This window comes from Salmo trutta, chromosome 20, assembly GCF_901001165.1.
Source record: "Salmo trutta chromosome 20, fSalTru1.1, whole genome shotgun sequence".
Classification (NCBI taxonomy): domain Eukaryota; kingdom Metazoa; phylum Chordata; class Actinopteri; order Salmoniformes; family Salmonidae; genus Salmo; species Salmo trutta.
In genome coordinates, this window is record NC_042976.1 from 1,853,444 (window position 1) to 1,881,358 (window position 27,915).

Consider the following 27,915-nt stretch of genomic DNA (forward strand, 5'->3'; position numbering starts at 1 on the left):
ATGGTAGCTATTTACTCAAATATCTGGGCATTATCCTAGACCCTACTTTGAACTGTAAAAACAAATAAAAAAAATATACAGAATAGTCTTCTTACACATGTTCATTTAGATCAGGAACTCTCTCTACAGAGGCGGCCATGATGGATTTACACGCAATGATTTTCTGTCACCTGTCCTATTGTTTCGGCAGCTGGTCTCAAGCCAATTAAACATCAGTTAAACCCCTTCAATCTCTATGTAAACAAGTTACTTAAGATCCTGGACAGGAAACCACATCATTACTGTCACTGGGATATTCTCACCAAGTACAATCTGTTCAATTTGGACAACTTCCTTTTTCTCTGATGTCTGTCTAGTTTATAAGATCGTCAATAATGTTGCAGCCCCACCTCTGAAAGATTTTGTCATATTAAGCTCTGAACAAAACAGCAGAGTCAGCCGGACCTCCACAAGCTAGAGGACACTGTTATTCCTCAACGAAGGAACAGTCAGCGTTCTCCACCTCAGGCATCAGGAAATGGAATTCCCTCCTCTCTGCCTTTTTAATTAAAGCACTAGTGACTTTAAATCCTGCTCCGTGGAGGTCAAAGTGTGGATCAATCCTGCATTTGTTGTATTTTATGATTCCTGTATTTGTTTTAAGATTCCTGTATTTGTTTTAATCTGTTATCTGACTATACTGCTGTGTTTTTAGTTAGGGAGTGTGGATGAAAATTAGCTGTGTTTAGCTAACTCTGGTGGAAACATATTTCACTGCCTGAATTTTTATTTATTTTATTTCAACATGGTCCCTTTAATTAAATTACCACTACAGCTTTGAGCCACAAGCAGAAAGTGTCCCCTCCCTATAGCTTCTAATACAAATAGACATCTTTTCTGTGATTGATTTGTATGGATGAGTAAACTGGACAGTAAGACATCAGTAACGTTGATTTGTTGATTTCCTCTACAACCTCAGTAACCCTCTGTCTGTTCTTCTGTTCTTCTCCAGGGTTAAGGAGCAGTTTCCCGGAACAGAGGTGGACATGTTCGCCCATTTCATAGGTGAGTCTCTGAAGAGGACCAAGGTCAGGGACTATGTTCCGTCTCAGGAGGAGATCGTAGCCTTACTGACCCGGCAGGAAATGACTACTACGGTCTACTGCCACGGAGGCGGATCCTGCAAGATCTCCATCAACTCACACACCACCGCTGGAGAGGTAAGTGTTACGTTCCCCAGCTAGAAAACCAAAAATAGGTCGCTCAGACAGAAGAGGGAACTAAAAAAAATGTGGGAATTGAACAACAACCAAAACAAAACAGGTGGGGTTTTAGGAGGGTTTCTGAAAGATACTCATGGGGGGGGGGTCCACTGAAAGTTGACTAGCAACAACAACTGGGACCTAAAAGACACCCACCATGAGACCCACTACATTTACCCAAGAACAGGCAAATAAAATGAAAACCCACAGCAAACTAAGACAGGAAGTAAACCTAAAAGTGGAGCAAAACGAAACCAGGGAAATCAGATAAAGGATTGTTTGTCTAGAAATCAAAATGGGGCACGCCAACTAAAGGTGTTAACCCTCCACATCTATCCAGCCAACTAAAGGTGTTAACCCTCCACATCTATCCAGACAACTAAAGGAGTTAAACCTCCACATCTATCAAGACAACTAAAGGTGTTAACCCTCCACATCTATCCAGACAACTAAAGGAGTTACCCTCCACATCTATCAAGACAACTAGAGGAGTTAACCCTCCACATCTATCAAGACAACTAGAGGAGTTAACCCTCCACATCTATCAAGACAACTAAAGGAGTTAAACCCTCCACATCTATCCAGACAACTAAAGGTCTAGACCCTCCACATCTATCCAGACAACTAAAGGTGTTAAACCCTCCACATCTATCAAGACAACTGGAGCACTGGGCCAGACACTCTTAAATACACCACAGGTGTAACACATACTGACTAACGAGGTGACGGCAATCAGTGCGCCCTACGTGCTAACGTCCAACCTCGAAAAATAAATGAAAAGAATAAAGCCTGTAACGCCTTCCGCCTTAAGACAACATACACAGTACCAGCCAAAAGATTGGACACACCTACTCATTCAAGGGTTTTTCTTTATTTTTACTATTTTCTATGTTGTAGAATAATAGTGAAAGACAAAACAACACTTATGGAATCAAATAGTAACCAAAAAAGTGTTAGATTCTTCAAAGACGCCACCCTTTGCCGTGATGACAGCTTTGCAAACTCTTGGCATTCTCTCAACCAGCTTCATGAGGTAGTCACCTGGAATGCATTCCAATTAACAGGTGTGCCTTGTTAAAAGTTAATTTGTGGAATTTCTTTACTTAATGTTTTTGTGCCAATCAGTTGTGACAAGATAGGTTTGGTATACAGAAGATAAAAGACCAAGTCCATATTATGGCAAGAACAGTTCAAAATGTGAGCTGTTCTTGCCATAATATGGACTTGGTCTTTTATCAAACAGGGCTATCTATTTAATAAGCAAAGAGAAACGACAGTCCATTACTTTAAGACATGAAGGTCAGTCAATTCAGAACATTTCAAAAACTTGTGCAGTCACAAAAACCATCAAGCGCTATGATGAAACTGTCTCTCACGAGGACCGCCACAGGAAAGGAAGACCCAGAATTACCTCTGCTGTAGAGGATACGTTTTTATTTATTTATTTATTTTATTTCACCTTTATTCAACCAGGTAGACCAGTTGAGAACAAGTTCTCATTTACAACTGCGACCTGGCCAAGATAAAGCAAAGCAGTTCGACACATACAACAACAACAGAGTTACACATGAAATAATCTGGACTCAGAGCTTCAGAGTAGGTGATTAGAGCGACTACCATACTCCCTCTATGTCCCTCTATGGGGTCTTCTTTACATACTAAGTCTTTACATCAACTCACACACCACCGCTGGAGAGGTTAAAAAAAATCTGTTTTCCACAATGAGTAGCAGCTGTAAAAATACAGTAATTTCTGCCAGGGGCAATCCGACATTGGTACATCCATTTTCTCCAGCCTGTGTTAATGTCCCTCTGTCCTGCCTGTCCCCAGGTGGTGGAGAAGTTGATCCGAGGACTGGCCATGGAGGACAGTAGAAACATGTTTGCCCTGTTTGAACACAACAACACTACGGACCGGGCTGTGGAGAGCAGAGTCATCGTTTCTGACGTACTCGCCAAGTTCGAAAGGTCAGAGTTCAGCTGGAGAGAGAGAGAGAGAGATGCACAGAGAATGGCCTGGTCCCTGATCTGTTAGAGAGGTCAGAGTTCAGCTGGAGAGAGAGAGAGATGCACAGAGATTAGCATGGTCCCTGATCTGTTAGAGAGGTCAGAGTTCAGCTGGAGAGAGAGAGAGATGCACAGAGATTAGACTGATCCCTGATCTGTTAGAGAGGTCAGAGTTCAGCTGGAGAGAGAGAGAGATGCACAGAGATTAGCCTGGTCCCTGATCTGTTAGAGAGGTCAGAGTTCAGCTGGAGAGAGAGAGAGATGCACAGAGATTAGCCTGGTCCCTGATCTGTTTGAGAGATCAGAGTTCAGCTGGAGAGAGAGAGAGATGCACAGAGATTAGCCTGGTCCCTGATCTGTTAGAGAGGTCAGAGTTCAGCTGGAGAGAGAGAGAGAGATGCACAGAGATTAGCCTGGTCCCTGATCTGTTAGAGAGGTCAGAGTTCAGCTGGAGAGAGAGAGAGAGATGCACAGAGATTAGCCTGGTCCCTGATCTGTTTGTGCTGGCTTTGTCAATCCCTATGGCCATTGACAGTTTTATTTATTTTTTATTGAACCTTTATTTAACGAGGCAAGTCAGTTAAGAACCAATTCTAAATTACAATGACGGCCCACCAAAAGGCTAAAGGCCTCCTGCGGGGACGGGGGCCTGGGATTAAAAATAGACAAGAGACAACACTACACTACATAGAGACCTAAAACAACAACATAGCAAGGCAGCAACACATGACGAAACAGCATGGCAGCAACACATGACGAAACAGCATGGTAGCAACACAACATGGCAGCAGCACAAAACATGATACAAACATTATTGAGCCCAGACAACAGCACAAAGGGCAAGAAGGTAGAGACAACAAAACAACACGCAAAGCAGCCACAACTGTCAGTAAGAGTGTCCATGATTGAGTCTTTGAATGAAAAGATGGAGATAAAACTGTCCATTTTGAGTGTTTGTTGCAGCTCGTTCCAGTCGCTAGCTGCAGCGAACTGAAAAGAGGAGCGACCCAGGGATCTGTGTGCTTTGGAGACCTTTAACAGAATGTGACTGGCAGAACCGGTGTTGAATGTGGAGGATGAGGGCTGCAGTAGATATCTCAGATAGGGGGGAGTGAACGGGTGTTGTATGTGGAGGATGAGGGCTGCAGTAGATATCTCAGATAGGGGGGAGTGAGGCCGAAGAGGGTTTTACAAATAAGCATCAACCAGTGGGTCTTGCGACAGGTATACAGAGATGACCAGTTTTCAGAGGAGTATAGAGTGCAGTGATGTGTCCTGTAAGGAGCATTGGTGGCAAATCTGATGGCCGAATGATAAAGAACATCTAGCCGCTTGAGAGCACCCTTACCTGCTGATCTATAAATTACGTCTCCGTAATCTAGCATGGGTAGGATGGTCATCTGAATCAGGGTTAGTTTGGCAGCTGGGGTGAAAGAGAAGCTATTACGATAGAGGAAACCAAGTCTAGATTTAACTTTAGCCTACAGCTTTGATATGTGCTGAGAGAAGGACAGTGCACCATCTAGCCATACTCCCAAGTACTTGAATGAGGTGACTACCTCGAGCTCTAAACCCTCAGAGGTAGTAATCACACCTGTGGGGAGAAGGGCATTCTTCTTACCAAACCACATGACCTTTGTTTTGGAGGTGTTCAGAACAAGGTTAAGGGCAGAGAAAGCTTGTTGGACACTGAGAGCTTGTTGGACACTGAGAAAGCTTGTTGGACACTGAGAAAGCTTGTTGGACACTGAGAAAGCTTGTTGGACACTGAGAGAGCTTGTTGGACACTGAGAGAGCTTGTTGGACACTGAGAGAGCTTGTTGGACACTGAGAGAGCTTGTTGGACACTGAGAGAGCTTGTTGGACACTGAGAGAGCTGGTTGGACACTGAGAAAGCTTGTTGAACATAGGGAAAAGTTAGCAAGACAGCACTAACAGATCTGGGACCAGGCTACCCACAGAGAGAGAACATACCCATAGATGGCTAACAGATCTGGGACCAGTCTACCTATAGATGGCTAACAGATCTGGGACCAGTCTACCCATAGATGGCTACAGATCTGGGACCAGTCTACCTATAGATGGCTAACAGATCTGGGACCAGTCTACCCATAGATGGCTACAGATCTGGGACCAGTCTACCCATAGATGGCTAACAGATCTGGGACCAGTCTACCCATAGATGGCTACAGATCTGGGACCAGTCTACCCATAGATGGCTACAGATCTGGGACCAGTCTACCCATAGATGGCTACAGATCTGGGACCAGTCTACCCATAGATGGCTACAGATCTGGGACCAGTCTACCCATAGATGGCTACAGATCTGGGACCAGTCTACCCATAGATGGCTACAGATCTGGGACCAGTCTACCCATAGATGGCTACAGATCTGGGACCAGTCTACATGACCCACAAACCTCTTGATATTATTACTATATTTCTGCTAAAACTAGAGGGTCTGAAATTGGTTTGGTTGATTGGCTGATTCATTGATTCATTGATTGATTTCCAGGCTGTCAGGCAGTGAGGAGGTGGAGGAGGAAGGACAGTGGAAGCTCTACTTCAAACTCTACTGTTTCCTGGATGTAGAGAACGTGCCCAAGGAAGGGGTGGAGTTCGCTTTCATGTTCGAACAGGTCAGTTAGTCCATTTTGTTCTATTATTATTATTATTAGAAAGCACCTGAGTAGAAAAGTGTCTATAATGTCGTGTTTTAGAGTCTTTTCCATTTCAATTCATTGACTTGTTGCAAACCATCTTAGTTTGCAATCCATCTTCTTGAAATTTTTCTGTCCTCTTCCCTTTTTTGGGGGGGAAGGCTTAAGCAAGCGCCCCATTCCCATAGAAACCTTTTAGTAGGGCCAGAATAGCTGTATCAATTCACTGACCTTTGTAAGCACCCCCATTCCCATAGAAACCTTTTAGTAGGGCCAGAATAGCTGTATCAATTCACTGACCTTTGTAAGCACCCCCATTCCCATAGAAACCATTTAGTAGGGCCAGAATAGCTGTGTCAATTCACTGACCTTCTGTCTCTTTAAAGTTGAGATTTCTACATGCTCTACTCAGATACACGATTCAGAGTTTTGCAATGTTGTTTTTCTTTGCTAAAATGGCGGCTCCTTGTAATAGTCTGCGGCGCTCAGTGGGGTTCAAATATGGAGGACGAGGACAGGAGGTTAGTTAGTAGCTCAGAAGAAAACATGAGGAAGAAAGCGGACAAGTTCAAGAAATAATAAATAAAAAATAAAAAAACTGGGACGAGTGGATGTTGCGAGAAAATGGCAGCAGGGTCGAGGGAACAAGGGAAAACTCTGGGCGTTAAAGTAAAAAAATGGAAAACCGTACTTTAGTAGCTCAGAACGTGAAGTTGATGAGAGTGACATGGAGTTTGAATGATTTGAAAAGCGACAGGATGAAGGTTTTAAAAATGGAGGAGAGTGGAATGAAAGGAAAGGACGATGAAGATGATTCTGGCCCAGTGGTATTTTCAGAGAGATTAGATCCTTGCCTTCTGGCTGATCCATATGTGGTGTCTGGTTGGGTGGAGAAGAGATTCAGGACTGTTGAGTCGGTTAAAGTAACTTAAAGTGGACTTGTGGTGATTATTTGGGCATTTTTTTTCCATCCAGAAGGAGCAGTTCTTGTCCCCACGCATTTAGGAACAAGAACTGTGACTTGCTTTGCTCTCTGGAGCAGGGCGCCGTTGAAAGAAGTGATAACTGGGGTGGCGTTGTGTTGAGGAGGGTCAACTGAAATGGAAGATTCCCGGTGTCTGTGATACCTGCCGTTTGGTACGGCGCAGACCCAGTAGAGAGCGTGGTGAAACAGAGAAGACACTGTCTGTCCTGCTGAGTTTTGATGCGGAGTCTTTACCCAACAAAGTCAAGTTAGGATGTGTCAGTTATCCAGTGAGAGCTTTTTGTCCCGAACCCATTATGGTGTTTTAGGTGCCAAGCTTATGGTCACGTTGTAGCAGTGTGTAAAAGGGAGATTTCTAGATGTGAGAAGTGTACAGAAGGGCATCAGACAAAGGAATATGCAGCAGTAGAGGCTGTTGAGGGGAGGACGGCTCATAATTATTTGTATTTATAATGGATCCCCATTAGTTCCTGCCAAGACAGCAGCTACTCTTCCTGGGGTTTATTATGGATCCCCATTAGTTCCTGCCAAGGCAGCGGCTACTCTTCCTGGGGTTTATTATGGATCCCCATTAGTTCCTGCCAAGGCAGCAGCTACTATTCCTGGGGTTTATTATGGATCCCCGTTAGTTCCTGTCAAGGCAGCAGCTACTCTTCCTGGGGTTTATTATGGATCCTCATTAGTTCCTGCCAAGGCAGCGGCTACTCTTCCTGGGGTCCAAACATATTAAAGCACTTACATTACATATAAAACAGGACATCATATAACGTTATTATACCACTACATATCTATAATACATAATGTTTAATACCACCATAGAACATGGTCCTGTGTGGCTCAGTTGGTAGAGCATGGTGTATGCAACGCCAGGGTTGTGGGTTCGATTCCCACGGGGGACCAGTACGAAAAGAAAAAAAAATAAATCATGAAATGTATGCATTCACTACTGTAAGTCGCTCTGGATAAGAGCGTCTGCTAAATGACTAAAATGTAAATGTAACAATTATCACAATGTGTGCGTATGCATGTGTCTGTACCTTTGTGTGTGTCATCTTCACAGTGCCCGTCGTTCCATAATAATATTTTACCTGTTTTTTTTATAAATCTGATTCTTCTGCTTGCATCAGTTACCTGATGTGGAATAAAGTTCCATGTAGTCATGACTGTTTAATGGCTGGAATGCAGTGCAATTCATTCCATTCCAGACCTTACTATGAGCTGTCCTCCCCTCAGCAGCCTCCTCTGTGTAGTATGGGTGGAAAGAGTTGTGTGAGTAAAGGTTCCCATGGTGATATATGAGAGAGAGAGAGAGAGAGAGAGAGAGAGAGAGAGAGAGAGAGAGAGAGAGAGAGAGAGAGAGAGAGAGAGAGAGAGAGAGAGAGAGAGAGAGGAGAGAGAGAGAGAGAGAGAGAGAGAGAGAGAGAGAGAGAGAGAGAGAGAGAGAGAGAGAGAGAGAGAGAGAGAGAGAGAGAGAGAGAGAGAGAGAGAGAGAGAGAGAGAGAGAGAGAGAGAGAGAGAGAGAGAGAGAGAGAGAGAGAGAGAGAGAGAGAGGAGAGAGAGAGAGAGAGAGAGAGAGAGAGAGAGAGAGAGAGAGAGAGAGAGAGAGAGAGAGAGAGAGAGGTGCAGAAGGTGTCGTACGCCTAGGAGAGGAAGATGGGGATCCAAAGAGACTCCCTGAGCCGAGGCCAATAGAGAGTGATAGGAATAACAGGTTTTTCAGTAAGGTTGGTTTCTTAGCGTTCACAGCAGTGGTTATCAACTGTACCACAGAAATGGAACGTAAAATCACAGAGGATCGATGTGGTGGTGGCAGCTGCAGAGAAGTACTTAAGGTGTAGGAGATTTTACTGTAGAAGAGTTACAAGGTGTGTTGAACGATAGTGTCCTGTCCTCCCAGGCTGGTGGCCTGCTGTAGGATCAGGTTTTAATGGGTGTAGGGTTAGTTGGTATAGTGGTGAGGTTTTAATGGGTGCAGGGTTAGTTGGTATAGTGGTGAGGTTTTAATGGGTGTAGGGTTAGTTGGTATAGTGGTCAGGTTTTAATGGGTGTAGGGTTAGTTGGTATAGTGGTGAGGTTTTAATGGGTGTAGGGTTAGTTGGTAGGGAGGTTTTAATGGGTGTAGGGTTAGTTGGTATAGTGGTGAGGTTTTAATGGGTGCAGGGTTAGTTGGTATAGTGGTCAGGTTTTAATGGGTGTAGGGTTAGTTGGTAGGGAGGTTTTAATGGGTGTAGGGTTAGTTGGTATAGTGGTGAGGTTTTAATGGGTGCAGGGTTAGTTGGTATAGTGGTCAGGTTTTAATGGGTGTAGGGTTAGTTGGTATAGTGGTGAGGTTTTAATGGGTGTAGGGTTAGTTGGTATAGTGGTGTGGTTTTAATGGGTGTAGGGTTAGTTGGTAGTGAGGTTTTAATGGGTGTAGGGTTAGTTGGTATAGTGGTGAGGTTTTAATGGGTGTAGGGTTAGTTGGTAGGGAGGTTTTAATGGGTGTAGGGTTAGTTGGTATAGTGGTGAGGTTTTAATGGGTGCAGGGTTAGTTGGTATAGTGGTCAGGTTTTAATGGGTGTAGGGTTAGTTGGTATAGTGGTGAGGTTTTAATGGGTGTAGGGTTAGTTGGTAGGGAGGTTTTAATGGGTGTAGGGTTAGTTGGTATAGTGGTGAGGTTTTAATGGGTGCAGGGTTAGTTGGTATAGTGGTGAGGTTTTAATGGGTGTAGGGTTAGTTGGTATAGTGGTGTGGTTTTAATGGGTGTAGGGTTAGTTGGTATAGTGGTGTGGTTTTAATGGGTGTAGGGTTAGTTGGTATAGTGGTGTGGTTTTAATGGGTGTAGGGTTAGTTGGTATAGTGGTGTGGTTTTAATGGGTGTAGGGTTAGTTGGTAGTGAGGTTTTAATGGGTGTAGGGTTAGTTGGTATAGTGGTGAGGTTTTAATGGGTGTAGGGTTAGTTGGTAGGGAGGTTTTAATGGGTGTAGGGTTAGTTGGTATAGTGGTGAGGTTTTAATGGGTGCAGGGTTAGTTGGTATAGTGGTCAGGTTTTAATGGGTGTAGGGTTAGTTGGTATAGTGGTGAGGTTTTAATGGGTGTAGGGTTAGTTGGTAGGGAGGTTTTAATGGGTGTAGGGTTAGTTGGTATAGTGGTGAGGTTTTAATGGGTGTAGGGTTAGTTGGTAGGGAGGTTTTAATGGGTGTAGGGTTAGTTGGTATAGTGGTGAGGTTTTAATGGGTGTAGGGTTAGTTGGTATAGTGGTGAGGTTTTAATGGGTGTAGGGTTAGTTGGTAGGGAGGTTTTAATGGGTGTAGGGTTAGTTGGTAGGGAGGTTTTAATGGGTGTAGGGTTAGTTGGTATAGTGGTGAGGTTTTAATGGGTGCAGGGTTAGTTGGTATAGTGGTCAGGTTTTAATGGGTGCAGGGTTTGCTGGTATAGTGGTGAGGTTTTAATGGGTGTAGGGTTAGCTGGTATAGTGGTGAGGTTTTAATGGGTGTAGGGTTAGTTGGTAGGGAGCTTTTAATGGGTGTAGGGTTAGTTGGTATAGTGGTGAGGTTTTAATGGGTGTAGGGTTGGCTGGTATAGTGGTGAGGTTTTAATGAGTATAGGGTTAGTTGGTAGGGAGGTTTTAATGGGTGTAGGGTTAGTTGGTAGGGAGGTTTTAATGGGTGTAGGGTTAGTTGGTAGGGAGGTTTTAATGGGTGTAGGGTTAGCTGGTATAGTGGTGAGGTTTTAATGAGTATAGGGTTAGTTGGTAGGGAGGTTTTAATGGGTGTAGGGTTAGTTGGTAGGGAGGTTTTAATGGGTGTAGGGTTAGCTGGTATAGTGGTGAGGTTTTAATGAGTATAGGGTTAGTTGGTAGGGAGGTTTTATTGGGTGTAGGGTTAGTTGGTATAGTGGGGAGGTTTTAATGGGTGTAGGGTTAGTTGGTATAGTGGTGAGGTTTTAATGGGTCTAGGGTTAGTTGGTAGGGAGGTTTTAATGGGTGTAGGGTTAGTTGGTATAGTGGTGAGGTTTTAATGGGTGTAGGGTTAGTTGGTATAGTGGGGAGGTTTTAATGGGTGTAGGGTTAGTTGGTAGGGAGGATTTAATGGGTGTAGGGTTAGTTGGTAGGGAGGTTTTAATGGGTTTAGGGTTAGTTGGTATAGTGGTTAGAAACGTTTTTCAACAGAACTTATATTTCCCTCACTAACTTTAAACATCAGCTATCTGAGCAGCTAACCGATCGCTGCAGCTGTAAATAGCCCACCCAATCTACCTACCTCATCCCCATATTGTTTTTATTTACTTTTCTGCTCTTTTGCACACCAGTATTTCTACTTGCACATCACCATCTGCTCATCTATCACTCCAGTGTTAATTTGCTAAATTGTAATTACTTCGCTACTATGGCCTATTTATTGCCTTACCTCCTCATGCCATTTGCACACACTGTAAATAGACTTTCTTTTTTCTATTGTGTTATTGACTGTACGCTTGTTTATTCCATGTGTAACTCTGTGTTGTTGTTTGTGTCGAACTGCTTTGCTTTATCTTGGCCAGGTCGCAATTTTAAATGAGAACTTGTTCTCAACTAGCCTACCTGGTTAAATAAAGGTGAAATAAAAAAAATCTAATGTAAACATTAACATTATATTTGTCATGTAATGTAAATATAATGCTGTCATTTAATGTAATGTTATGTAAACTGAAAAATGAAGTTAATGTCATTTAATGAAATGTAAACCTAAATGTTAATGTTAATGTAATGTAAACATAAATACAATGTTAATGTAAACCTAAAAGTTAATGTAATTTAATGTAACGTAAATATAATGTTAATATAACGTAAACGTAAGTATAATGTTAATGGAATGTAAATATACTGCTCAAAAAAATTAAGGGAACACTTAAACAACACAATGTAACTCCAAGTCAATCACACTTCTGTGAAATCAAACTGTCCACTTAGGAAGCAACACTGATTGACAATACATTTCACATGCTGTTGTGCAAATGGAAGAGACAACAGGTGGAAATTATAGGCAATAAGCAAGACACCCCCAATAAAGGAGTGGTTCTGCAGGTGGGGACCACAGACCACTTCTCAGTTCCTATGCTTCCTGGCTGATGTTTTGGTCACTTTTGAATGCTGGCGGTGCTTTCACTCTAGTGGTAGCATGAGACGGAGTCTACAACCCACACAAGTGGCTCAGGTAGTGCAGCTCATCCAGGATGGCACATCAATGCGAGCTGTGGCAAGAAGGTTTGCTGTGTCTGTCAGCGTAGTGTCCAGAGCATGGAGGCGCTACCAGGAGACAGGCCAGTACATCAGGAGACGTGGAGGAGGCCGTAGGAGGGCAACAACCCAGCAGCAGGACCGCTACCTCCGCCTTTGTGCAAGGAGGAGCAGGAGGAGCACTGCCAGAGCCCTGCAAAATGACCTCCAGCAGGCCACAAATGTGCATGTGTCTGCTCAAACGGTCAGAAACAGACTCCATGAGGGTGGTATGAGGGTCTGACGTCCACAGGTTGGGGTTGTGCTTACAGCCCAACACCGTGCAGGACGTTTGGCATTTGCCAGAGAACACCAAGATTGGCAAATTCGCCACTGGCGCCCTGTGCCCTTCACAGATGAAAGCAGGTTCACACTGAGCACATGTGGCAGACGTGACAGAGTCTGGAGACGCCGTGGAGAACGTTCTGCTGCCTGCAACATCCTCCAGCATGACTGGTTTGGCGGTGGGTCAGTCATGGTGTGGGGTGGCATTTCTTTGGGGGGCTGCACAGCCCTCCATGTGCTCGCCAGAGGTAGCCTGACTGCCATTAGGTACCGAGATGAGGTCCTCAGACCCCTTGTGAGACCATATGCTGGTGCGGTTGGCCCTGGGTTCCTCCTAATGCAAGACAATGCTAGACCTCATGTGGCTGGAGTGTGTCAGCAGTTCCTGCAAGAGGAAGGCATTGATGCTATGGACTGACCCGCCCGTTCCCCAGACCTGAATCCAATTGAGCACATCTGGGACATCATGTCTCGCTCCATCCACCAACGCCACGTTGCACCACAGATTGTCCAGGAGTTGGCGGATGCTTTAGTCCAGGTCTGGGAGGAGATCCCTCAGGAGACCATCCGCCACCTCATCAGGAGCATGCCCAGGCGTTGTAGGGAGGTCATACAGGCACGTGGAGGCCACACACACTACTGAGCCTCATTTTGACTTGTTTTAAGGACATTACATCAAAGTTGGATCAGCCTGTAGTGTGGTTTTCCACTTTAATTTTGGAGTGTGACTCCAAATCCAGACCTCCATGGGTTGATTAATTGGATTTCCATTGATTATTTTTGTGTGATTTTGTTGTCAGCACATTCAACTATGTAAAGAAAAAAGTATTTAATAAGATTATTTCTTTCATTCAGATCTAGGATGTGTTGTTTAAGTGTTCCCTTTATTTTTTTGAGCAGTGTATAATGTTAATGTAAACCTAAATGTTGATGTAATTTAATGTAATGTAAACGTAAATATAATGGTAATGTTATCATGTGTCAAATCGGAGGGCCTGTTGTCCGGAGCTCTGGCAGTCTCTATGGGGGTGCCACAGGGTTCAATTCTCGGGCCGACTCTCTTCTCTGTAATATATACTTGTTGCAGGTGATTCCCTGATCCACCTCTACGCAGACGACACCATTCTGTATACATCTGGCCCTTCTTTGGACACTGTTAACAAACCTCCAAACGAGCTTCAACGCCATATAACACTCCTTCCGTGGCCTCCAACTGCTCTTAATTGCTAGTAAAACCCAAATGCATGCTCTTCAACCGATCGCTGCCCGCACCCTCTCGCCCGACTAGCATCACTACTCTGGACGGTTCTGACCTAGAATATGTGGACAACTACAAATACCTAGGTGTCTGGTTAGACTGTAAACTCTCCTTCCAGACTCACATTAAGCATCTCCAATCCAAAATCAAATCTAGAATTGGCTTCCTATTTAGCAACAAAGCATCCTTCACTCATGCTGCCAAACATACCCTCGTAAATCTGACTATCCTACCGATCCTTGACTAGTGATCCTTGACGCCCCATATACAACCCAGTACTGCGACCTGTATGCTCTCGTTGGCTGGTCCTCGCTACATATTCGTCACCAAACCCACCCGCTCCAGGTCATCTATAAGTCTTTGCTAGGTAAAGCTCCGCCTTATCTCAGCTCACTGGTCACGATAACAACACCCACTCGTAGCACGCGCTCCAGCAGGTATATTTCACTGGTCACCCCCAAAACCAACACCTCCTTTGGCCGCCTTTCCTTCCAGTTCTCTGCTACCAATGACTGGAACGAACTACAAAAATCACTGAAACTGGAGTCTTATATCTCCCTCACTAACTTTAAGCATCAGCTGTCAGAGCAGCTAACCGATTGCTGCAGCTGTCCACAGCCCATCTGTAAATAGCCCAACCAACTACCTCATCCCATATTTGTTTTAGTTTTTCTGCTCTTTTGCACACCAGTATTTCTACCTGCACATCTATCACTCCAGTGTAAATTTGCTAAATTGTAATTACTTCGCTACTATGGCCTATTTATTGCCTTACCTCCTTACTTCATCTGCACACACTGTATATAGATTTGTCTGTTGTGTTATTGACTGTATGTTTGTTTATGTTTGTTTATTCCATGTGTAACTCTGTGTTGTTGTTTGTGTCACACTGCTTTGCTTTATCTTGGCCAGGTAGCAGTTGTAAATGAGAACAAGTTCTGGCCTACCTGGTTAAATAAAGGTGAAATGTGTGTGTGTGTATATATATATATATATATATATATATATATATATATATATATATATATATATATATATATATATATATATATATATATATATATATATATATATATATATATAGTTAAATATATATATATATATATATTTAACTATATATATATATATATATATAGTTAAATATATATATATATATATATATATATATATATATATATATATATATATATATATATATATTTAACTATATATATATATATATATATATAGTTAAATATATATATATATATAGTTAAATATATATATATATATAGTTAAATATACATGTCTCCTCCAGGCCCATGAGTCTATGACCAACGGTCATTTCCCGGCCCCAGAAGACACCCTGCAGCACCTGGCCGCTCTCAGGCTCCAGTTCCTCCACGGGGACAAGGCCCGGGTCAGCTGGTCTCTGGACAACGTCTACCCTGTCGGGAGGCTCCGTGCACGCATCCTGCATTTCACCAAGGTACGCATATCTTTTTCATAAGCCCTCAGGTTTACAGTGCATTTGGAAAGTATAAATAAGGTATTTCAGTTTTTTATTTTTAATAAATGTGACAAAATGTCAAAAAAATAAATCTGTTTTCACTTTGTCATTATGGGGTATTGTGATGTCATTATGGGGTATTGTGATGTCATTATGGGGTATTGTGACGTCATGGGGTATTGTGATGTCATTAGGGGGTACTGTGTGTAGATTGATGAGGGGAAAAATGATTTAATACATTTTAGAATAAGGCTGTAACGTAACAAAATGTGGAACAAGTAAAGGGGTCTGAATACTTTCCAAATGCACTGTATGTACCTCTGATGTATCCATATGTATGTTGTCTTTGCTGGGGACAAATCCCATTTAACTTAGGTCAGTTACACTCTATACAGGGGGTGGTGCTCTGCAGATTGACCCTGTGTGGCTTGACACAACTGCGTGTGAGCATACATATGTACAATGTGTGCTATCTGGGGAGGTTGACAACTGAGCAAATTCCAAATTTACTAACAAAGTGGGATTGTAGAGATGGACTAGCAATGTGGGATTGTAGAGGTGGACTAGCAACATGGAATTGTATAGGTGGACTAGCAACGTGGAATTGTATAGGTGGACTAACAAAGTGGGGTTGTAGAGGTGGACTAGCGACGTGGGGTTGTATAGGTGGACTAGCAACGTGGGGTTGTAGAGGTGGACTAGCAACGTGGGATTGTATAGGTGGACTAGCAACGTGGGATTGTAGAGGTGGACTAGCAACGTGGGATTGTAGAGGTGGACTAGCAACGTGGGATTGTAGAGGTGGACTAGCAACGTGGGATTGTAGAGGTGGACTAGCAACGTGGGGTTGTAGAGGTGGACTAGCAACGTGGGGTTGTAGAGGTGGACTAGCAACGTGGGATTGTAGAGGTGGACTAGCAACGTGGGATTGTAGAGGTGGACTAGCAACGTGGGGTTGTTTTATATTGTTGGACTAACAACGTGGGGTTGTAGAGGTGGACTAGCAACGTGGGGTTGTTTTATATTGTTGGACTAACAACGTGGGGTTGTAGAGGTGGACTAGCAACGTGGGGTTGTAGAGGTGGACTAGCAACGTGGGGTTGTAGAGGTGGACTAGCAGCGTGGGGTTGTAGAGGTGGACTAGCAGCGTGGGGTTGTAGAGGTGGACTAGCAACGTGGGGTTGTAGAGGTGGACTAGCAACGTGGGCTTGTAGAGGTGGACTAGCAACGTGGGGTTGTTTTATATTGTTGGACTAACAACATGGGGTTGTAGAGGTGGACTAGCAACGTGGGATTGTTTTGTATAGGTGGACTAGCAACGTGGGGTTGTTTTATATTGTTGGACTAACAACGTGGGGTTGTAGAGGTGGACTAGCAACGTGGGGTTGTTTTATATTGTTGGACTAACAACGTGGGGTTGTAGAGGTGGACTAGCAACGTGGGGTTGTAGAGGTGGACTAGCAACGTGGGGTTGTAGAGGTGGACTAGCAGCGTGGGGTTGTAGAGGTGGACTAGCAGCGTGGGGTTGTAGAGGTGGACTAGCAACGTGGGGTTGTAGAGGTGGACTAGCAACGTGGGCTTGTAGAGGTGGACTAGCAACGTGGGGTTGTTTTATATTGTTGGACTAACAACATGGGGTTGTAGAGGTGGACTAGCAACGTGGGATTGTTTTGTATAGGTGGACTAGCAACGTGGGATTGTTTTGTATAGGTGGGCGCGGCGGGGCCTGGGGGCCAAACCCTGGAGCGGAGGCGGACCAGCTTCCTGGACGGGACCCTGCGTCGCAGCGGGCTGAAGACGGGCTCCATGAAGAAACAGAAGATGGAGGAGGAACAGGTAGCCTAGCGGTTAGAGGAGGAATGGGTAGCCTAGCGGTTAGAGGAGGAACGGGTAGCCTAGCGGTTAGAGGAGGAACGAGTAGCCTAGCGGTTAGGCGAGGAACGGGTAGCCTAGCGGTTAGGCGAGGAACGGGTAGCCTAGCGGTTAGGCGAGGAACGGGTAGCCTAGCGGTTAGGCGAGGAACGGGTAGCCTAGCGGTTAGGCGAGGAACGGGTAGCCTAGCGGTTAGGCGAGGAACGGGTAGCCTAGCGGTTAGGCGAGGAACGGGTAGCCTAGCGGTTAGAGGAGGAACGGGTAGCCTAGCGGTTAGAGGAGGAACGGGTAGCCTAGCGGTTAGAGGAGGAACGGGTAGCCTAGCGGTTAGAGGAGGAACGGGTAGCCTAGCGGTTAGAGGAGGAACGGGTAGCCTAGCGGTTAGAGGAGGAACGGGTAGCCTAGCGGTTAGAGGAGGAACGGGTAGCCTAGCGGTTAGAGGAGGAACGGGTAGCCTAGCGGTTAGAGGAGGAACGGGTAGCCTAGCGGTTAGAGGAGGAACGGGTAGCCTAGCGGTTAGAGGAGGAACGGGTAGCCTAGCGGTTAGAGGAGGAACGGGTAGCCTAGCGGTTAGAGGAGGAACGGGTAGCCTAGCGGTTAGAGGAGGAACGGGTAGCCTAGCGGTTAGAGGAGGAACGGGTAGCCTAGCGGTTAGAGGAGGAACGGGTAGCCTAGCGGTTAGAGGAGGAACGGGTAGCCTAGCGGTTAGAGGAGGAACGGGTAGCCTAGCCCTTGAGGAAGGTACTAATAAAGTATTGTTCTTGTTCAGATGCTGGAGATGTGGGTGAAGGAGGAGACTTCAGCCACCAGAACCTCCATCGTAGAGAAGTGGTCCAGACTTCAGGGACTGGACCAGCACACTGCCATGCTCAAATACATGAACATCATTAAGGAGTGGCCCGGATATGGGTCCACACTGTTCGACGTAGAGGTAACTACATGACAACACAGACTAGCGTCCTGTCCAGGGGGTGGACATCAAGCTGCAGAGCCCTGCGGTTGCAGGCGGTGCAGTTGCCGTACCAGGCGGTGATATAGCCCAACAGGATGCTCTCATATGTGCATTTCTGAAAGTTTTTGAGGGTCTTAAGGGGCCAAGCCGATGTTGTATGTTCTTCACCACACTGTCTGTGTGTGTGTGGGGGCCATTTCAGATCGTCAGTGATGTGTACTCCGAGGAACTTTAAGGTTTTCACCTTCTCCACTGCGGTCTCGTCGATGCGGATAGGGGCATGCTCCTGCTTTTACCTGAAACCCACGATCCATGGGATCAAATAGCTTTTGCACAGATGGGGCTCCATCTATGGAGGCACGGTGGACAGGCCTCTGTTATAAATGTGGCTCCCTCTGCCATGTGGACACATTCATACACCAAGAGCTTGGTGGGTATCGAGGGGGAGTGTTGGAAACATTTTACACATTGAGAGAGGAACTGTAATGGAAGGTAATGCGGAGAAGGGAAGGTACCGTGAGGGAAGGGAAGGTACCGGGAGGGAAGGGAAGGGAAGGGAAGGGAAGGGAAGGTACCGGGGAGGGAAGGGAAGGGAAGGGAAGGGAAGGTACCGGGAGGGAAGGGAAGGTACCGCGAGGGAAGGGAAGGGAAGGGAAGGGAAGGTACCGGGAGGGAAGGGAAGGTACCGCGAGGGAAGGGAAGGGAAGGGAAGGGAAGGGAAGGTACCGCGAGGGAAGGGAAGGGAAGGGAAGGTACCGTGAGGGAAGGGAAGGGAAGGTACCGTGAGGGAAGGGAAGGTACCGTGAGGGAAGGGAAGGGAAGGTACCGTGAGGGAAGGGAAGGGAAGGTACCGTGAGGGAAGGGAAGGTACCGTGAGGGAAGGGAAGGTACCGTGAGGGAAGGGAAGGGAAGGGAAGGTACCGTGAGGGAAGGGAAGGGAAGGTACCGTGAGGGAAGGGAAGGTACCGTGAGGGAAGGGAAGGTACCGTGAGGGAAGGGAAGGTACCGTGAGGGAAGGGAAGGTACCGTGAGGGAAGGGAAGGTACCGCGAGGGAAGGGAAGGTACCGTGAGGGAAGGGAAGGTACCGCGGGGGAAGGGAAGGGAAGGTACCGTGAGGGAAGGGAAGGTACCGCGAGGGAAGGGAAGGGAAGGGAAGGTACCGTGAGGGAAGGGAAGGTACCGTGAGGGAAGGGAAGGTACCGTGAGGGAAGGGAAGGGAAGGGAAGGTACCGTGAGGGAAGGGAAGGTACCGTGAGGGAAGGGAAGGTACCGTGAGGGAAGGGAAGGGAAGGTACCGTGAGGGAAGGGAAGGGAAGGTACCGTGAGGGAAGGGAAGGGAAGGAAATAGGTTGCTGGTTTCCATCGCCTGGCTTTGTAAATGTATTTGATCATACTTTGTATCTGACCTGCTGTATGTCTCTGTCTCCTCAGTGTAAAGAAGGAGGCTTTCCTCACGACCTGTGGCTGAGTGTGAGTGCAGAGAACGTGTCGGTCTACAAGAGAGGAGAACCCAAACCTCTGGAGACGTTCCCCTACGAACACATCATCTTCTTCGGAGCTCCCCAGGCCACTACTTATAAAATCACCGTGGACGACAGAGAGATGTTCTTTGAGACACCTCTGGTACAGTATTACACCATAATACAACATTATACAAGTACTAGCCTGGTCCCAGGTCTGTTTATAACACCAGATTATAAATGACCAGTAGCCTGGTCCCTGGTCTGTTTATAACACCAGATTATAAATGACCAGTAGCCTGGTCCCAGGTCTGTTTATAACACCAGATTATAAATGACCAGTAGCCTGGTCCCTGGTCTGTTTATAACACCAGATTATAAATGACCAGTAGCCTGGTCTGTTTATAACACCAGATTATAAATGACCAGTAGCCTGGTCTGTTTATAACACCAGATTATAAATGACCAGTAGCCTGGTCTGTTTATAACACCAGATTATAAATGACCAGTAGCCTGGTCCCTGGTCTGTTTATAACACCAGATTATAAATGACCAGTTGCCTGGTCCCTGGTCTGTTTATAACACCAGATTATAAATGACCAGTAGCCTGGTCCCTGGTCTGTTTATAACACCAGATTATAAATGACCAGTAGCCTGGTCCCTGGTCTGTTTATAACACCAGATTATAAATGGCCAGTAGCCTGGTCCCTGGTCTGTTTATAACACCAGATTATAAATGACCAATAGCCTGGTCCCTGGTCTGTTTATAACACCAGATTATAAATGACCAGTTGCCTGGTCCCTGGTCTGTTTATAACACCAGATTATAAATGACCAGTAGCCTGGTCTGTTTATAACACCAGATTATAAATGACCAGTAGCCTGGTCCCTGGTCTGTTTATAACACCAGATTATAAATGACCAGTAGCCTGGTCTGTTTATAACACCAGATTATAAATGACCAGTAGCCTGGTCCCTGGTCTGTTTATAACACCAGATTATAAATGACCAGTAGCCTGGTCTGTTTATAACACCAGATTATAAATGACCAGTAGCCTGGTACCTGGTCTGTTTATGCTCATGCCAACTCTATTAGTGTCAACAGACATGTTTGGCATGACAATGAGTGACAGGGAATTGACATGATAGCACAAACAGACTGGACCCCAGGCTAGCCTTTCAGAACGTCAACCAACAAGGCCTTGGCTGTCCTGTGTGGCTCAGTTGGTAGAGCATGGTGTTTGCAACGCCAGGGTTGTGGGTTCGATTCCCACGGGGGACCAGTACGGGGGGGGGGGGGAATGTATGAAATGTATGCATTCACTACTGTAAGCCACTCTGGATAAGAGCGTCTGCTAAATGACTAAAATGTAAAAATGTAAAATGTAATGATGCTTTTAAACAAATATCTGTTTAAAGTGTGTATCGTTCATTTGTTTATTTTACCTGCTGTTAAAACTCTCGTCTGTGATGTTTCAGGTTGGAGAGGTCACTAAAATCATGAAAGCTTACATCAGCATGATAGTGAAGAAGAGATGCAGTGTCAGATCTGGGTCCAGTTACGGAACCAACTGGATCAGGTGAGATTTGGGACAGAAGGCTAAAAGGCTAAGACTGCAAGGCTAACCAGCAGGGTCCATGAAGATAAGCTTCAAGACTAAAAGTCCATGAAGACAGGACCTGTTCTCCTCAACTCAGATGTCTGAGGTCAGACTGCTGTTCAGTTACTCCAGAACTCGTCCAACTCCGTCGTCCCTCCGTGTGGGGTACTCCGAGCTAACATTCAGAACGTTTTACAATGTGTAACGCTAAAGGCTGGTACTGCGTTCCATTTCGTATTGCTATTCTATATAGCTGTCGACAAGAGTAGATACCATGTTACCTTCAGCTATTATTTACATCCATTTATCAGTAGTATGGACCAATCAAAATGTTCTGTCCTATTTTTATAATTGGCAGGTGTTATTAATATTATAACATATGTTAATGTATGGGCACCCAACTATACCGTTATATATTTACAATGAGAGGAAGTTATTTGTCTAAAGTAGGTTTGAAAGACTTCTCCCTCGGGTTTTCTGAGCAATAGGAGTTGAATCCCAAACCAACCACATACCCAGGGAGTTAAACCTCTTTACATTACAATGCCTTAATAAATAGTTTCACTGCTTCCATCCATGTTGTTATTCGACTACTTTGGTCTGTAACAGGTTTCACTGCTTCCATCCATGTTGTTATTCGACTACTTTGGTCTGTAACAGGTTTCACTGCTTCCATCCATGTTGTTGTTCATCTACTTTGGACTGTGAATAACAGTTTTGACTTTCAGGAATGGCATCCCCAAGCCAGGGTTAATAGCTTGATGGTTATAACCAGTTATAATGCTAGTGGCAGAAGTTGCCATTCAATAGCCTGGTCCCAGATCTGTTTGTCCTTTTGCCTACTCTGATTACGAAGCTAAACATGTTTGAAATGACATTTCCATAAGAAGTTGGCAAAAGAACAGATAAGCTGGTGCCCAAGCTAACCATTCTACCCAGTGCCTGAGAAGCAGGTTTTAACTCTGGTGAAATAACACTTGTATTTTATAAGTCAAATATAACTAGAACAAACCAATACATAATCCATTACTACTATATTAAGGTTATTATTTATTTAAAATAAAGGCAGTGGTTAATATAGAGCATTATAGAGTACATCATTATAGAATTTAGTCTGAGGTATTTTTTTTTTTTTTAATTTAAATGTTTTTATTTGCTATTTTGATTTGAAAGCAGTTTTGTCGTTGTAATGAAATGTTTTGTGACTGAAACTGTTGAAAGAGAGCGTGGTGTGTTGATGAAACGAACAGGAAGGTACTTCCTGGTAACTTCTGTTACCAGGAAGTATTGTTGGTCACAAGCTATAGAGCAGGGTTACCCATTTGGCACCCCAACTTTGACGAGCATACATACACTGAGGAGGGTCCATTATTATATTTTTTTAATTGTTGGACACGTGACTGTAAAAAACACAGACACCTCAGATCCAAATCATTAGAATTGTGGATATCTGTTCAAAAGTATTCCCACGCCTGGACAAAACATTAAGAACACCTTTCCATATTGCATTTCACCCCCCCCCCTTTTTGCCTTTAGAACAGCCTCAATTTTGTCGGGGACATGGACTCCACAAGGTGTGGAAAGTGTTTCACAGGGATGCTCGCCCCATGTTGACTTCAACGTCCTTCCACACTTGTGTCACCTGGTCAGTCTATGTCATGGAAAGACCAGGTGTTCATAATGTTTTGTACACTCAGTGTATGTGTGATTGTATGCAAACGTAAGCAAGGTTTGAAATGATTATATCTACAAAGTATTTAGAATTAATTATGTTCCAGCTCTCTGACCATCCATTCGCTCAAGAAACAAAATCGTCCCGCGGCTGAACATCGTTGATGATCCTTGCTATATTGTGTGTCGTCATGGGATATTTATTATGTGTTATTCTACTAGTCAGGAAGAGAGGGTCAGGAGGACCAAGCAAACGCGGTGAGTCGCGTAGCGCTGCGCTAACAGACGGAGCCGTACAGGTGAGAGGAGATGGGAGGTGGCCTCCGACACCCAGCCTTGTAAGGTGAAAGCCAGTGACAGGAGGCTAAGATGGAGGCTATGTGGCTTTACACTGCATGTAGCTCTGGGCTGAGAACTGGAATAAACACCAACATCACATGCAGTAAACCGGGCTATAGTGTGATAACATGGTGATGATGACGTTGTGATGATGATACAACAACATTGTGGTGATAACATAACATTCATAACATGACAGTGTGATGATAACGTTGTGATGATGATACAACAACATTGTGGTGATAACATTGTGATAACATAACATTGTGATGATAACATAACATTGTGATGATAACATAACATTGTGATGATAACATAACATTGTGGTGATAACATAACATTGTGGTGTGATAACATAACATTGTGATGATAACATTGTGATGATAACATAACATTCATAACATGACAGTGTGATGATAACGTTGTGATGATGATACAACAACATTGTGGTGATAACATTGTGATGATAACATAACATTGTGATGATAACATAACATTGTGGTGATAACATAACATTGTGATGATAACATAACATTGTGGTGATAACATAACATTGTGATGATAACATAACATTGTGGTGATAACATAACATTGTGGTGATAACATAACATTGTGGTGATAACATAACATTCATAACATGACAGTGTGATGATAACATTGTGATGATGATAACATAACATTGTGATGATAACATTGTGATGATAACATAACATTGTGAAGATAACATTGTGATGATAACATTGTGATGATAACAGTGGTGTGATAACATGACATTGTGATAACATGACTATATAGGGAATTGGGTGCCATTTCAGCTGCTGGTAGCCACACCTGTACCAGAACCATTTTATCTTTTTTGCTTTAGTTTATTTAGTAAATATTTTTTGTTAACCAACAATGCAGTTTTAAATCAAATAAGAGTCAAGGACTTGTAAGTAAGCGTTCCACATTATGACAAATACAAATTTGATTTGATCATGACTGTTCCCCTTTATAATTACTGTACTTTTCTGCTTGGCTGGAGAGAGTTAAACAATCTGGTAAATATTTTTGTTGTAACTGGATTTACAAAATGCTTTAATAAATGACTGTATTTCATAACCTGTTTTGGTTTGTTGTCTGTACCTTGTGGGATTATATGCTGGTTTGTTAGTTGGAGGATTATTTGTATAACCTGTTTGGTGTCTTGTTCTCTATGCTGATAACTGGAATTTCAAATGCTTATTATAATTACATGTACAGTAGTGGGGTACAGTAGTGTGGTGCAGTGGTGGGGTACAGTAGTGTGGTGGGGTACAGTAGTAGGGTACAGTAGTGGGGTACAGTGGTGGGGTACAGTAGTGGGGTAGAGTAGTGGGGTGCAGTGGTGGGGTACAGTAGTGGGGTACAGTGGAATGGTACAGTAGTGTGGTACAGTGGTGTGGTACAGTAGTGTGGTGGGGTGCAGTGGTGGGGTACAGTAGTGGGGTACAGTGGTGTGGTACAGTAGTGGGGTACAGTAGTTGGGTACAGTAGTAGGGTACAGTGGTGTGGTACAGTAGTAGGGTACAGTGGTGTGGTACAGTAGTAGGGTACAGTAGTGGGGTAAAGTAGTGGGGTAAAGTAATGGGGTACAGTAGTGTGGTACAGTAGTGGGGTACAGTAGTGTGGTACAGCAGTAGGGTACAGTGGTGTGGTACAGTAGTAGGGTACAGTGGTGTGGTACAGTAGTAGGGTACAGTAGTGGGGTACAATAGTGGGGTACAGTGGTGTGGTACAGTAGTAGGGTACAGTGGTGTGGTACAGTAGTAGGGTACAGTAGTAGGGTACAGTGGTGTGGTACAATAGTAGGGTACAGTAGGGTACAGTGGTGTGGTACAGTCGTAGGGTACAGTAGTAGGGTACAGTAGGGTACAGTGGTGGGGTACAGTAGTAGGGTACAGTAGTGGGGTACAGTGGTGTGGTACAGTAGTAGGGTACAGTAGTAGGGTACAGTGGTGTGGTACAGTAGTAGGGTACAGTGGTGTGGTACAGTAGTCTGGTACAGTAGTAGGGTACAGTGGTGTGGTACAGTAGTAGGGTACAGTCGTAGGGTACAGTAGGGTACAGTCGTAGGGTACAGTCGTAGGGTACAGTAGTAGGGTACAGTGGTGTGGTACAATAGTAGGGTACAGTAGGGTACAGTGGTGTGGTACAGTCGTAGGGTACAGTAGTAGGGTACAGTAGGGTACAGTGGTGGGGTACAGTAGTGGGGTACAGTAGTAAGGTACAGTGGTATGGTACAGTAGTGTGGTACAATAGTAGGGTACAGTAGTGGGGTACAGTAGTGGGGTACAGTAGTAGAATACAGTAGTAGGGTACAGTAGGGGGGTACAGTAGTAGGGTACAGTAGTGGGGTACAGTAGTGGGGTACAGTAGTAGGATACAGTAGTAGGGTACAGTAGGGGGTACAGTAGTAGGGTACAGCAGTAGGGTACAGTAGTAGGATACAGTAGTAGGGTACAGTAGGGGGGTACAGTAGTAGGGTACAGTAGTGGGGTACAGTAGTAGGATACAGTAGTAGGGTACAGTAGGGGGGTACAGTAGTAGGGTACAGCAGTAGGGTACAGTAGTAGGATACAGTAGTGGGGTACAGTAGGGGGGTACAGTAGTAGGGTACAGTAGTGGGGTACAGTAGTAGGATACAGTAGTAGGGTACAGTAGGGGGGTACAGTAGTAGGGTACAGCAGTAGGGTACAGTAGTGGGGTACAGTAGTAGGATACAGTAGTAGGGTACAGTAGTAGGGTACAGTAGTGGGGTACAGTAGTAGGGTACAGTAGTGGGGTACAGTAGTAGGGTACAGTAGTAGGGTACAGTAGTGGGGTACAGTAGGGGGGTACAGTAGTAGGGTACAGTAGTAGGGTACAGTAGGGGGGTACAGTAGTAGGGTACAGCAGTAGGGTACAGTAGTAGGGTACAGTAGGGGGGTACAGTAGTAGGGTACAGCAGTAGGGTACAGTAGTAGGGTACAGTAGGGTACAGCAGTAGGGTACAGCAGTAGGGTACAGTAGGGGGGTACAGTAGTAGGATACAGCAGTAGGATACAGTAGGGGGGTACAGCAGTAGGGTACAGCAGTAGGGTACAGTAGTAGGGTACAGTAGTAGGATTCAGTAGTAGGGTACAGTAGGGGGGTACAGCAGTAGGGTACAGTAGGGGGGTACAGTAGTAAGGTACAGTGGTATGGTACAGTAGTGTGGTACAATAGTAGGGTACAGTAGTAGGGTACAGTAGTAGGATACAGTAGTAGGGTACAGTAGGGGGGTACAGTAGTAGGGTACAGTAGGGGGGTACAGTAGTAGGGTACAGCAGTAGGGTACAGCAGTAGGGTACAGTAGTAGGGTACAGTAGTGGGGTACAGTAGTAAGGTACAGTGGTATGGTACAGTAGTGTGGTACAATAGTAGGGTACAGTAGTGGGGTACAGTAGTGGGGTACAGTAGTAGGATACAGTAGTAGGGTACAGTAGTAGGGTACAGCAGTAGGGTACAGCAGTAGGGTACAGTAGGGGGGTACAGTAGTAGGGTACAGTAGTAGGGTACAGCAGTAGGGTAAAGTAGTAGGGTACAGCAGTAGGGTACAGTAGGGGGGTACAGTAGTAGGGTACAGTAGTGGGGTACAGTAGTAGGGTACAGTAGTAGGATACAGTAGTAGGGTACAGTAGTGGGGTACAGTAGTAGGGTACAGTAGTAGGGTACAGTAGTAGGGTACAGTAGTGGGGTACAGTAGTAGGGTACAGCAGTAGGGTACAGTAGTAGGGTACAGTAGTAGGGTACAGTAGGGTACAGTAGGGTACAGTAGTAGGGTACAGTAGTAGGGTACATGTACAGTATTATGACACAATCAGTTTCTGGCCATTGGAATAGAACAACAGCTTTGAAACATCTTTATACAAAATCCTGTCTTTTAAAAAAATGTAGCTTCTTGATCGGACAAATAATGATAAATAAACGTCGCAAATAATGTTCCACTAAGAACCCCGTACGCCTCTCTGAACCCCGTACGCCTCTCTGAACCCCGTACGCCTCTCTGAACCCCGTACGCCTCTCTGAACCCCGTACGCCTCTCTGAACCCCGTACGCCTCTCTGAACCCCGTACGCCTCTCTGAACCCCGTACGCCTCTCTGAACCCCGTACGCCTCTCTGTTACCCCGTACGCCTCTCTGAACCCCGTACGCCTCTCTGACCCCCGTACGCCTCTCTGAACCCCGTACGCCTCTCTGGAACCCCGTACGCCTCTCTGAACCCCCGTACGCCTCTCTTTACCCCAGTACCGACTCTCCTGAACCCCGTACGCCTTTCTGTTACCCGCCTAACGCCTCTCTGTTACCCCGTACGCCTCTCTGTTACCCCCGTACGCCTCTCTGTTACCCCCGTACGCCTCTCTGTTACCCCGTACGCCTCTCTGTTACCCCGTACGCCTCTCTGTTACCCCGTACGCCTCTCTGTTACCCCGTACGCCTCTCTGTTACCCCGTACGCCTCTCTGTTACCCCGTACGCCTCTCTGAACCCCGTACGCCTCTCTGTTACCCCGTACGCCTCTCTGTTACCCCCGTACGCCTCTCTGTTACCCCCGTACGCCTCTCTGAACCCCGTACCCTCTCAGTTACCCCGTACGCCTCTCTGTTACCCCGTACCCCTCTGTTACCCCGTACGCCTCTCTGTTACCCCCGTACTCCTCTCTGTTACCCCGTACGCCTCTCTGTTACCCGTACGCCTCTCTGTTACCCCGTACGCCTCTCTGTTACCCCCGTACGCCTCTCTGTTACCCCCCGTACGCCTCTCTGAACCCCGTACCCTCTCAGTTACCCCGTACGCCTCTCTGTTACCTACCCCACCCCC

General features: G+C 45.3%; 1 protein-coding gene across 1 annotated transcript in view; it reads left to right on the forward strand.

Moving 5' to 3' along the window:
• myo10l3 (myosin X, like 3) overlaps nucleotides 1-22,848 on the forward strand; it is a 159,101-nt gene extending 136,253 nt beyond the window's left edge. The window contains exons 33-40 of the mRNA XM_029702003.1: nucleotides 992-1,199; nucleotides 3,072-3,208; nucleotides 5,763-5,886; nucleotides 14,969-15,139; nucleotides 16,871-16,996; nucleotides 17,802-17,963; nucleotides 19,417-19,608; nucleotides 20,925-22,848. Of these exons, the coding sequence (XP_029557863.1) occupies nucleotides 992-1,199; nucleotides 3,072-3,208; nucleotides 5,763-5,886; nucleotides 14,969-15,139; nucleotides 16,871-16,996; nucleotides 17,802-17,963; nucleotides 19,417-19,608; nucleotides 20,925-21,029 (1,225 nt within the window). The 3' untranslated portion in view covers nucleotides 21,030-22,848. The remainder of the gene's footprint in view (nucleotides 1-991; nucleotides 1,200-3,071; nucleotides 3,209-5,762; nucleotides 5,887-14,968; nucleotides 15,140-16,870; nucleotides 16,997-17,801; nucleotides 17,964-19,416; nucleotides 19,609-20,924) is intronic.
• The last annotated feature ends 5,067 nt before the right edge of the window (nucleotides 22,849-27,915 follow it).